General features: G+C 32.9%; 1 protein-coding gene and 2 pseudogenes across 1 annotated transcript; 1 reads left to right on the forward strand and 2 right to left on the reverse strand.

Annotated features, from left to right (window-relative positions):
- Window positions 1–1454: 1454 nt before the first annotated feature.
- LOC120165202 lies at window positions 1455–5011 on the reverse strand (annotated as a pseudogene).
- A 1220-nt stretch (window positions 5012–6231) lies between these two features.
- Window positions 6232–7229, reverse strand: LOC120165203 (annotated as a pseudogene).
- Window positions 7230–11544: 4315 nt separating this feature from the next.
- LOC120165331 (L-ascorbate oxidase homolog) lies at window positions 11545–13342 on the forward strand. The gene has a single exon (XM_039174879.1). The coding sequence runs from the start codon at window positions 11600–11602 to the stop codon at window positions 13253–13255; it is 1656 nt and encodes a 551-aa protein (XP_039030810.1). The 5' UTR covers window positions 11545–11599; the 3' UTR covers window positions 13256–13342.
- Window positions 13343–14043: the final 701 nt, after the last annotated feature.

A 14043-nucleotide genomic window follows, 5' to 3' on the forward strand; every position in this document is an offset into this window, starting at 1 on the left:
AAATACCCATTGAATGTGCATTGAGAGTCATAGGTGCACTTCAAAATACATTTGTGTATGATGGTTATTGATGATTATTGTTTAATGCATATGTTGCATTTTTTATTAGTATATGTGTACTTTCGGCACTATGTGTGCATCCATGGTATTCACAATGAGTTTGTGAATTACCATTTCGACATACATTTGTGTATGATGGTTATCGATCGATTTTGTTTAATGCATATGTTGCATTTTCGTATCAGTACTATATATACTTTCGACACTATGTGTGCATCCATGGAATTCATAATGAGTTTGTGAATTACCATTTCGACACTTAGGTACAACGCATGTACCTTGCATTCTCATTCAACATACATTAGGCAAATAAAAAGATACTTAGAAAAAAGGCCAGTTTTATGTATTATTATGATTTATACGATTTAATTCATATTTTTATATTTTATGATATACTTATGTTTTAATTTCACCTCATTTGTATTATTATGTCTCACTAAGTATATACTTAGCGTGTGTTGGTTTTACACGTAAGTAAAAGCCAAGATTAGAAGTAAAGAGTACAGAGCAACTCCAAGCATCAAGGAATATACTACAATATCAGTAAGACATCCTATGATGAAATTTTGACTCAGTTTAGTGGCATGTACTTATGAATGTCTACAGCTCTATTTAACTATGTTAGAAACTGGTTTGTAATAGATTAACTGAATCATTTTATGCTATTTTAAATATGGATAATATGAACCAATATTAATAATTTGAGTACACATGTTTAATATATATATATATATATATATTAAACATGTCTAGTAAACTATATTATTAAATTGTTTTATCTAAAGAAACAAAAACATTTTACTGGTTTTCAAGTATCGAAAATGTTTTAAAAGTCATGTGACATCTGTAACTTGTGTATGGAAAATGTATACGGGAAATAGGTGTTACATACATACATACACACAAAGTAAGGGGACGACAGTCCCCTAAAGTCCCAAGTTCCAAAAAAAATTAATTAAATAAATTAAAATCAAGGAAAATGTTATAGTTAAATTTCTTGAATGAAATTAAATTTGAATGAAATTAATTGTTTGATGCTAATGTATTTATTTGCAATGTTTGAACTTTAATTGATATGTACAATTGATATATTAATCAATTTATAATCACTCTAAAATAATAAATATAACTTAATATGAATTCAAAGTCTTATATTAAAATAATAATTTTAATATAAATTTTATAATATAATAAAGTATAAAATATTTTTTCAATTATTCAAAAATTTATTTTAGTTATATTTGTATATATGTTATACATTATTTCACCATAAAATTCATATAACGAAAAGAATAAAAATTATAAACGCTATTTGAACTCAAAGTTTTGCATACTTTTTCACTCCCTCTAATATGTTTTTATACTGAAATTGAACACACATAAATCAACTTAATTTAACTACTAAATGCTGGAGCCATTGGCATGCCTTCCACGACACCGCAAGTCATTACGTCTTCGGGCAAGTTGTCCTCGTCCCTCACGGAACGATTAGGGGAAAGAAGACTAATGTAAAGGTGTTGTCCAAGGTAATGCATGTCCCCATATCTCGGACCTTATGTTCCACATTCCGCAGTTGTCGAGAGATACAAGGACAGCAGCCCATGAATGTGGGAATAACTGAATGGTGTGCCTGCTCACCGCGTCTAGAAGATTATAGTTCATCCTTTTTTCTGGATTCCATTTCCCTATCTCTACGCTGCAAATAAAAAAAGGTCATAATTCATATCAAATGATTATGTTAGAAGCAACATTCTTAGTTAGATTAATTAGTGGTTCCAATCCAATAGTACTTACGCCACAGCAAAGAATGCATAGCCATCAACATGCCAAGATTGAATGGTCGTTTCTCAATTCTCGAATATAATTTTCACAAAGCTTTTATGTATCATGTTGAGGACAATAGGTTCTAGAGCTACTTTTGAGATCTCAGCTAGTAGCTCATCTGGAATATTATTATACTTGAATACCTTGTCTGCAACTCCATAGTATTCCGCAAGTTTCAAAGGAGTGGTTGGCTCCACAAAGGAGACTCGATTAATTGCATATCGAAGCTTTCCATCTACCTTCTCAGCGGTGTTAGCCACTGTGATGGTACTAATGTTAATGCCACCATATTTGTAGGATCCCTGAGGGTTAGGCCTTGCAGCACTAGCTGTAAGGTTCCATCGGAACGTACGGAATTGATTGAGTGACCAAGCCCATCCAACTGGCGGGTTTGGAATCCCATATGAGGGTCCTCCCTTACCATTCAGGTACTGGATGTTGCCCATTGTTGTCGACTCTCGTTTCGTAAAACGAGTAAAGGCAAAAACATAGTAATCCTTTAGTTCCTTATCGGCCGTGACCAACAAAGTGTAGCACTGTCCCACATACACATCAAGCGACTCATAGTCATTCTGAACTGTATGAGAACCTTCCATCTCAACAAGCTTCATCGTGTGGCCTTGGAACCTGAAGTTGATGGATGTCTTTAAACTAGCATTGCAAATCCTATCTGTAGGTTTTGCTAGCTTCCATGGTGAAGAGAGGCTCCTCTTTTCCATCACCTTTCGCCACTTTCCCATTAATGTGGGCCCTATCTGCTCTGCCGAGGTTGCGGCCTCTGTCAAGAATTTTTTTGAGATTGGTGTGACCTTTTTTAAACCAATCTCCAATCATTATGGTATAGTCATCGGTAGGTGGGTCGTATGGCACATGAATTTGGGGACGACTGTTAATGCAAAGGCCACCAAAACCACCAACGGCCTTATGCATAGAGGTGACAGGATATTACATGTAGCTGCCAATCTGATCCTTCACCTGAAAATGATGAGTGTAATTCATCCCGGGGGAATGGGACAGTTGGTTCCCAAAACTCCATCTCGCCATGAATTTTTCCTATGTTGGATACCGTCCCTATAACACATCCCATTGTCACAAATAATTACTTCAATCATTTATTACAATAATCAAATGATAAAAAGAAAACTACCCTTAGTTCATGAATCGTAGTTACGTACCATGTTAAAGGAATGGCTCGTCAAGGTTGTTAAACACATTCACCACGACGTTGTTGTTAGTGATAGAGTTTATATTTGGACCGGAGAATTCATTATTAGTAAGAATACCTTTCACAGGAACTCCTAAGGAAGAAATAGTGTCATAAGTAATATGCCATTTGAAAAAAAATATAAGGATCCCCACACTACTAAAAACATCAATCTAACCCAAAGACATAATAATACAGATATTAGAACCAACTGAGTCATCTCTTACTAAAATTAAAATGTATCTTATTATTAACTCACAACTCTTCATCCCTCCCTAAAGGAAGATGGTGCTTGAGTGATTGCATCTAAGATAACTCTTTTATACAAGAAACTTACCAATTTTATGATCGTTCTCCACCATTCATTGCTTTTTTTTCGTATCTGTACATTGTGATCTTAATTTTTGTTTATTACGTTACCACTTTTAGCACAAACCAATTTGATTTTGAATTTGTCTAGTTGAATCATTCTCTTTTATTATAACAAGAAATTTCGCATATCTATTATACGGACGATATTTTTTTTGGGGGGGGAATAATTATACTTTGGCCCTTGATGTACAGCTCAAATTAGTAATCTGGCTCCTACATTTTAGAGTGAATTTGACCCCTACTTTGTAATTGCATCAGATTTACATTTTGAACAATGTTAATAGTTAATGTGTTAATGTTGCGGTTAACGATATTGACGTGATAATTTATTGCACTGACATGGTAGTATACATGTGAATGATGACATAATATATGATCTTAATTCATTCTTTTATCCAACTATTGAGAGCATAATTGATTTATTAACCGAGTTTGAAAGTATAATTGAGTTTTATTGAAAATTTAACAACTTATTTAAACTTAAAGAAGAAAATTTTCAAAAAAATATTAAAAATTTTCAAAAAAATATCATTAAAATTTATTAAAAATAATTTTTTTGTGATAATTAAGAAAAATAAAAATATCAAAAGTTATAAAATAATAAATTATAAATATAAAAAAATAGTATTTATTTTATAAATTATAAAAGAAATTTGCATGCTTTCATTCGAAAATTTTTGCTGTATCAATCAACCTGAATCTACTAAATATTTATTAAATATATTTTTAATAGAATCAATCTTATATCAGAGTAACAATAAAACTCAAAGTTTCTTTCAATTTCTGCATCAAATATTAATGAGTACCAATTAAACTTCTTTTATTTATATTTTACTTTTTTTCGTTAGAATTATTATTTTGCTTATTTTTTTAGGATTGAGATATCGAAGAGATATTTATCTAAAGGAATTTTCAGAAAATTTTGGAGGATAAGAAAAAGTTTTGGAAAACTATGTTTCGATGAAAAAGTTTTGAGGGGAACTTAAGAATTTGATGAGAACGAAAATGGGTGAACAGAGGTAGTTATTTAAAGGGTAAATCACACCATGTAATATTGAATTTTAGGTGATGGATAGTTTATATCATTAAAAAAATTAATTTCTTTAATTATAACATTAAACTTTGATTTTGACTTCAATTATACCATTAGATCATTAAAATCCAAATAACATAACAATATAAACAAAACAACTTCGTTTTGCTACGATTATTGATGCCTAAAACGTCTTTTAGGTACTAAACTTTAGGGATATATCAATTTTACACTAAACTTTTAAATTGTTTATTTTTTGACATTGCACTTTTTTTGCCGTCGTCAGTAGCCAATCACCACCCATCGCCAATCAAATTTCGAAATAAGATCAATATCAAAATGTTTTTCTAGTAATAATTATTCACGATACTCAATCAAAATTGATGAATTGAAAAAATATATCATTTTAGGGATTTGAAATTTTCTTAGTTTGAGGTGTTTATTTTAAAATCCGAATGGTGAGAAATATTATTTCAAAGAAATGAACAACATGCCTAAAAACCAACCTCATCGGACATCTATCGGAGGATCAAAATGTTATCATGTCAAACCTTTAAATAGATTTTCATTAATTTTGAGCGAGTTTAATAGAAAACTAATCTTATGAGAAGAAAGAGAAGTGAAATACAAATGTTTTAATATCAATCTTACAATGAAAGTCTATTAGTATTGGTAGCCAACGGTGGTCGATAAAGTTTAGTGCCAAAAATCGAACATTTTTAAAGTTTAGTGGCTAAATTGACACACCCTTAAAGTTTGGTGACTAAAACGAGATCATTTTGGGCATCAATAACTGCACCAAAATGGCGTTGTTTTGTCCACATCATCAAAGTGATGAAAAGATACGTTCATTGCATCCTACCATTAAAATTTAACGGTTCAGTGATATAATTGAAATTAAAACTGAAGTTTAGAGTTATAGTTGTTGAAATTAAAAGTTCAATAATATAAACGATACCTCAACTAAAGTCTAGTGGTATTTGTTGGAGTTTACCTTTATTTTAAAATGACGCCACCGGGCTCAATTTTAAAATTTGGGTTATTTGCTTCTTAAATAGTCCTAATTTAATACCTTGTTCAATAAGTCTTTAGACTTCCAATAAAGCTTAAAATTTGGGTTATTCACTCGCTCCCAAAAAATAATAGGCTTGATTTTAGAGAGTTACATTAATAATTCTGAATCTATTAATTGTTAGATTTAATAATATAATATAATAGTGCCTTGATTTACCAAATTAATTTATTCAAGAATATATGAATTTTGATAAAGTTACTCAATGATACTCGAAGAAAGAGTGAGTTGTCTTCTTTCATTGGGATCCGTTTGTATTAATTTCACAACTTCACTGCTGTCCATTTTAATTATCACATTTTTCTTGTCGATTTTCCACGCATATTGGAGATTTTCGAATGTTCTCCAAAGTTCCGCCTCGAGGATTGTGGATATCCGAATTTTTTTTGCAAAACCTCTCATCCAACGTCCCCAGCCATCTCTTATTGTAATATATTAAAGTAATATTTTTATGAAAATTTAATAATATAATAGAATATGAAGTATTTTTCATCAGTTTAAAAATTTATTTCAACTCACTTAAACATAAATTATTTTACCATAAAGTCGATATAAACTATAGCATTTGGAATTGCAAACGTTGTTCGGAACTCAAACTTTCTCATACACTCTCACACGCCCTATATGTATTTGAACTGAAATTGGGCATACATAGATCAGCTTAATTTAACTGCTAAATGGTGGAGGTCTTGGCATGCCTTCTACGCCGCCGCAAGTCATTACATCATTGGGAAAGTTGTACTCGTCCCTCACGTAACTATTAGGGGAAAGAAGACTAATGTAAAATTGTTGTCCAGCGTAATGCATGTCCCATATCTTGGACCTTATGTTCCACATTCCGCAGTTGTCGAGAGATATAAGGACAACAGCCCATGAATGTGGGAATACCTGACTCTAGAAGATTGTAGTTCATCCTCTTTTCTGGACTCCATTTCCCTATCTCTACGCTGCAAATAAAACAAGTCATATCAAATGATTATGTTAAAAGCAACAGTCTTAGTTAGATTAATTAGTGGTTCCAATCCAACAGTACTTACACCACAACGAAAAATGCATAGCCATCGACTTGCCAAGATTGAATGGTCGTTTATCGATTTTCGAATATAATTTCCGCAAAGCTTTTATGTGTCATATTGAGGACAATAGGTTCTAGAGCTACTTTTGAGATCTCAGCTGGTAGCTCATCTGGAATATTATTATACTTGAAAACCTTGTCTGCAACTCCGTAGTATTTGGAAAGTTTCAAAGGAGTGGTTGGCTCCACAAAGGAGACTCCGTTAATTGCATATCGAAGCTTTCCATCTACCTTCTCAGCGGTGTTTAATCCCAGCATTTTTGTACGATCCCTCAGGGTTAAGCCTTGCAGCACTAGCTGTAAGGTTTAATCGAAATGTACGAAATTGATTGAGTGACCAAGCCCATCCAATTGGTGGCCTAGAAATCTCATATGACGGCCCTCCCTTACCATTCAGGTACATGATGATGCACATTGTTGTAGGCTCTCGTTTCGTAAAACGAGAAGAGGCAACAACATAGTAATCCCTTGGTTCCTTGTCGGTCGTGACCAGCACAGTGTAGCAATGTCCCACATGCACATCAAGTGACTCATAGTCATTCTGAACATTGTAACACATCCCATTGTCGTAAATGATTACTTCAATCATTCATTATAGTAATACTTTTAATGGGAATTCCCAAGGGAGAAACATTGTCATAGGTAACATGACATTCGAACAAAATATAAGGATCTCCCCATTCAACCATAAACATTGATCCAACCCATAAGCATAATAACACCGATATTAACTTTAACCGAGCCATTACTTACTATGCAATTTATTAACATACAACTCTTTATCCCCTGCTAAAGGAAGATATTGCTTGAGTTAGTTTTAAATTGCATAAAAGATGGTCCTTTTATAGAAGGAATTTACATCTTTCACTATCATGCTTCGCCATTGATTGTTTCTCTCCTTACCCGTTCATTACGCATTTCTTATATTGAATTATTCTTTTGTATCAGAACAAGAAATATGCAGATCATTTTTATGCGCATTTCCATTATTTTTAGGAAAATAGTTATTTTTATTAATAAAGAAGCATAGTTTTACGTATTATTTATTATAAAAATTAATAACTATTGTAAGTTTTTTTAAGGAAAATGTAGTGTAATATTAAATTTGTTCCTTTTATATTTTAAAACTGTCCCATTTAAATTATCTTTTTGAAAAAAATCAACAATTTTTACTAGGTATATTTCTCTTTCTATTTTTTTTATTTTTTGCCAAAAGAAAATTTAACTTTTCCATGATAAAATTGTCCCATTTTAACTCTTGAAAAAAATCCAATGGATCTTATTATTTTTTTCTCTCAATGTAGTCCTTTAACTCAGAAAATAAACTCAAACTGGTAGTTTGATAAACACTTATCGTCGTTTGACCATTACGGTACTGATGTGACAGTTCACAGTACTGATATGATGTTCCACGATACTGACGTGGTAGTCCATCTACCATGTTTGAACAAGTATCCTCTTCTGAGGATTGATGATTTGTTTAATCAACTAAAAGGAGCAACAATTTTCTTTAAGATTGATCTTCGATCAAAATATCACCAACTAAATATTAAAGAGGAAGATATTCCAAAGACAGCTTTCAGAACTCGGTATGGACACTATGAGTTCGTGGTGATGCCGTTTAGTTTGACCAATGCTCCTGCAACATTTATAGACTTGATGAACCGAGTATTTCAGCCTTTCCGGTAAAAATTTGGTAAATCAGATCGAATAGAAATTTTGAGAAAATTTTTAGGATGATAAATTAAGCTTACAAATATTATTTCCACTTTTTAAAATGATGGAAAAATAATATAAACCATTGGATTTGGGAATTTATTTTCATGTTCAATTTGGATCGTTGGATTAAAGTGGCAAGATTGATATTTTTGGAAACTTCATGGTTAAAATGGCAAAGGGTGCATTATTTTGTTCATATTTGACTTTGGAAAGATGATAAGGGTTATGTAGCTTGGTATGGTTCTAAATATAAAGTTTTATTCGTGGAAAAATTGTCATTTCTCAATTAAATGAATTTTAAATTCATTTAAGCTTAAATAAATGATAAATTAACATGAAATTAAGCTAAAATTTCATGTAAGCTTGTTCATCTTCTCCCTTCCAAGCCGTGGAGCATAACCTTAAGTAAGAGAAAATTTCTCTTTTCATTTTTTAGCAATTTTCTTTGGATTTTGGATCAAATCGTGAAATAGAAAACTATTCTATGCGGAAAAAAAACACTATCATTTGGTACAATTATTGCATGCTAATCTTGTTTGAGTTCAAAGATCCCAAATCCTAGGGTTTATGTTCTTATTAGGGTTTCATGAATTGATGATGGATTTTGATGTTATTGAGGAGTAGATTCATTTCCAAGCTTGTTTGATGATCAAAACATGATCAAACCTCCTAGAGATGCTTCCTTAAGTTTCAGCCAACCCTAAAATTAGGGAAAATTTGTGTTTTGAAGAAATGTAATTATGGGTTTGATTATAGAGATTTTATAATGTTGAATAGAGGTTGATTTCATGCTCGAATCAAATCGAAATCAAGTGAAATCATGAAAAACCCTAATATAGAATGTTTAGAGTATTCGACATAGACTATTGAGGATGATAAAATTATGAAAAATTTATGTGGGTTGGAAATGATTTGGTAAGTGTTCTATAAGCCTTAGAAAAATTTAGGACCATTTTGTAATTTTGTGAAAGTTAGGGATCTATTTGGTAATTTTGAAAAGTTATAGGGTTGATGTGTAATTTTCCAATAGTTGATGTACTATGCTGTAAATTACTGTTTGATAGTTGAAATTGATGTTAGAATGTGGTATTGGATCAATTTAGAAGCCTGGTAAGTTAAGTGACAATTATGGAAAATTCAAATAGTTTAGGGTGTTAAAAGGTAATTATGCCTTTGAAAACGTATTTGACTGGTATTTATGTCAATGCTCGAATTTTAGTGTTGAAAATTTAGTGGGTAAAATGGTGAAGGATCATTTTGCGTAAATTGGAAAAGTTGGTGCCAAAATTAAAAGAATTCACAAATGTTAAAGTGATTGGATATCGAATAAGTTTCGAATATATTTTTATGGGTTTTTGTTATTGAAATTTATTTATTTTAGAACAATACTAACATATGTTTTCAATATGTATGTGATTTGTATATATCGTGATTGAATTCGTGATATGAATGAATCGTAAACGAGGAGCAAATTAGAAGTTTAGTAAGGCTAATATTTTGATGTATATATAAAGTGTCAAGGTGAGTGCAATGCATGCATGACATTATACATGGATGTTTATACATCATTAGGAAGACTTGCGATGAGTCTACCTTATTTATGTTAGCATGATATTTATGTCATTTTCACATACTTGACATATTTTAAATATGTCAAGAGTTGAATGTAAATGCATTGATCACTTGTTGATATATATTAGTGAATGTTATTTTTGGTATGAAATTCCCAAAGTTTAAATGATTTTGATATATATATATATATATATATATATTGTTATGGATTGAATAAAATATACTATAAGTCCAAATAAGTCATGGAATGAGAGGGTGTAGTTGGCATGCCATAGAATCCAACAACTGCAGGTTTGATTCAGCACTACAGTGTGTAAGCACAATTAGTGTAGGTGGTGGGCATGACCTTATGTATCACAACACTACGGTGCAGGTTTTTGACTTGAATACCCAAGGTCTTCATAATATTATATTTTGGGCTATGGTTTACTGATAATATTACTATAATTGAATTATTATCATGTTTATTATGGTAGTACAATGGATATGCAAGTAAAGTGATCATATCACATTTGACAATGATATTTAATTACATGGATGTGATGTATTGCATTGCTTATTATTTTAATTGCCTCACTAAGTATATACTTATCATGTGATGATTTTCACGCATAGGTAAAAAGCAAACGTAGGAGTAAGGAGTATTGATAAATCCCAAGCATCAAGGAGTATATTTACAGTATCAATAAGACATCCTTCGATGTGATTTTGACTTAGTCAGTGACATGTACTTTGTATATGTCTTAGTTGCTCTGTTAAACCCTTTTTGAATTGGTTTGTAATAGTCAAATTAGAATTGTCTTACTATGTTTTATTAAGGTTAGTTTTATCTAATATTATCAGTATGAATGGATGTTTTTATATTAAATTATGTTTTAAATACTATGTTTTGATTTTATGTCATTAAATATTTTATATTAATGGTTATGATTTGGACAAGAAAGAAAAAAAATCACCCATTCGAGTTAGCAAATGTTTTAAACAATTGATGTGACATCTATAACTCGTATTAGTATACTTATACAGGTAATGAATGTTACAGTAACGCTTAACGACGAAAAAAGTTGGTCAAAGGACGACATTGGATTTATTTCCTGAGTTGGAATAAGAGAAAAAAATAATACGATGATCATATTAATTTTTAAGTAGAGGGATGTCTAATGCTTCTTCTTTTTACCTTTTCACCCTAATATTTTGTAACAATTAGTATAGTTCGATTGAAATCATGTGATCAAGTTATGTAACGCTAATGAATAAACTTAATTTATATATGAATCCAATCATTTTAATTTATTTGGCTATTGAAGAATTAAGTTTTAAAAAGGTCTCTAGTTGTTCGAATGACAAGATTTGGTTGATAGGATTTTTCCATGGTTGATTTATAATTTACGAAATACCAAAGAAAAATAGGTAAATAAACTGAGTTGCTTTGAACAAAAAAATTGAAGAATAATATAAGGCGATGGAATCGGACATTGGATGGTCGAAAATAGAGATTGGATGGTCTAATTGCACTATAAAATAGGAGCAACAATGGCAGAGGTAAGGCAGTGAGGAAGAAGCAAAGCAAAGCATCTTCTTCCTCGCATATAATAAATAGGTTTAGGGTTTGATACATTTATTATAATAACATAGTAATCGAACCGAGCAGTCGATTACTGAAGAGAGATGGCTACCAGGGTAATCCTTAACCTCATCGTGTGCTTCCTAGTCGGAGCATCGACCTCCGGTGTCCGCGGTGAAGACCCTTACTTGTTCTTCACATGGAACGTTACCTACGGCACCATCTCTCCGTTGGGAGTTCCTGAGCAAGTGATTCTCGTCAATGGCGAATTCCCCGGGCCCAACATCAACTCCACCACCAATAATAACGTCGTGGTCAATGTGTTTAACTATCTTGACGAGCCCTTCCTTTTCACATGGAGCGGAATCCAACAGAGGAAGAATTCTTGGCAAGACGGAGTGCCCGGAACCAACTGTCCTATTGCCACGGGAACCAACTTCACGTATCATTTCCAGGTGAAGGACCAGATCGGCAGCTACATCTACTATCCCTCTACGGCATTACATAGGGCAGCCGGTGGGTTCGGTGGTCTTACCGTGCACAGCCGTGCGCTTATTCCTATCCCTTACGATGAACCCGCCGAAGATTATACCGTCCTCGTCGGTGACTGGTATACCAAGAGCCACAAGGAACTGAGGGGCTTTTTGGATAGCGGTCGTCCCTTGGGTAGGCCTGATGGTGTCCTTATTAATGGTAAAGCTGGTAAAGTTGGAGTCAAGCAGGAACCATTGTTCACCATGGAGCCTGGCAAGACATACAGGTACAGGATCTGCAATGTAGGACTCAAGGCCTCTATCAACTTCAGGATCCAAGGCCACACTATGAAACTTGTGGAAATGGAGGGTTCCCACACCGTTCAGAACTCGTACGATTCCTTGGATGTACATAACGGACAATGTTTTACGGTTCTTGTTACTGCCGACCAAGCCCCAAAGGACTATTATATTGTAGCATCCACCCGATTTCTTAAGGATGTTCAGACTAGCACTGCAATCATTAGCTACACCAATGGCAATGGTGAAGCCTCACCTGAGCTTCCCCCCGCTCCGGTCGGTTGGGCTTGGTCGCTGAATCAGTTCCGTACCTTCCGATGGAATCTTACCGCCAGTGCCGCAAGGCCAAATCCTCAAGGATCGTACCATTACGGTGCTATTAACATCACCCGCACTATCAAGCTGGCGAACGGTGTTAGCAGAGCCAACGGCAAGCTCCGTTACGGCTTTAACCGTGTCTCTCATATTAACCCAGCCACTCCCCTGAAGCTTGCGGAATACTTTAACATGGCGGACAAGGTTTTCAAATACGATGTCATGAAGGATGAACAAGAAAATACCACAGACTTCATCGAACAACCGAATGTCGTCAACATGACGTTCCGTAACTTCGTGGAGATCATTTTCGAGAACCACGAGAAAAGCCTCCAGTCGTACCACTTGGACGGGTACTCATTCTTCGCGGTGGCGGTAGAGCCAGGGACATGGAGTCCCGAGAAGAGGATGAACTACAATCTTCTCGATGCAGTGAGCAGGCACACGATACAAGTGTTCCCAAAGTCGTGGGCTGCCATACTTTTGACGTTTGATAATGCAGGCATGTGGAACATCAGATCGGAGATTTGGGAGAGAACTTACTTGGGGGAACAATTCTATGCCAGTATTCTATCGCCTGAAAAATCACTGAGGGACGAGTACAACATCCCCGATAGCACTCTACTGTGCGGCATCGTCCAGGGATTGCCAAAGCCTAAATCTTATACATAATTGAATTTGAGCAACTCCCATGTATTTGGCTGCTATTCGCCTTTAATTACTAAATAATTAATATCAACCCTTTCCTATATTTTTATTCTTTTTCTCTCGTTATTTCTTTATTTTTAATATCTCCTTTAACTTGCATTACAACTTTACATTCATCAAGTTAAAACAAAGATAAAAGGTAATTAGAAAAATTATAGAGAAATTATTTGAAAATATTAAGGTAATTAAATAATTGAAAATTATTAAATTCTAACTTTTTATCAATTAAATTCATAAAATTAGGTGATAATATTTTTTTCTTCTAATGCAAGCATGAAAAAGGTAATTCGAATAATTCTGATGAATTTATTCAAAAGAAAAATAAAAGCAATCAATCAATTAATTGAAAATAATTAACTTCTAAATTTTATGTCATAAGATTACGTGATATTGATATCATTTTATTTTTGTCAAAATATATAAAACAATAGAATCTTTATAAATTAATACTCTATAAATAAATTGAATTGTATCGATAAATTGATTAAGTTCATTGTTAATGTAACACACGTTTCCCGTATATGTTCCCTTACACAAGTCACAATTGTCACATGTCTTTTAAAAACATTTTCTTATTTGTAAACCCATAAAATTTTGTTTCGAAAATAAAAACAAAACATTTTAATATAAGATAAAACATTCATTGTAACCTATTACAAAGTATTAACTTGAATACATTACAGAGCATTTTTCTTATATTCATATACATGCCATCTAATTATCAAAAGAAGACCTTATTGTCCTATAGTTAC

Source organism: Hibiscus syriacus, unplaced genomic scaffold (assembly GCF_006381635.1).
Source record: "Hibiscus syriacus cultivar Baekdansim isolate YM2019G1 unplaced genomic scaffold, ASM638163v2 tig00111582_pilon, whole genome shotgun sequence".
Classification (NCBI taxonomy): domain Eukaryota; kingdom Viridiplantae; phylum Streptophyta; class Magnoliopsida; order Malvales; family Malvaceae; genus Hibiscus; species Hibiscus syriacus.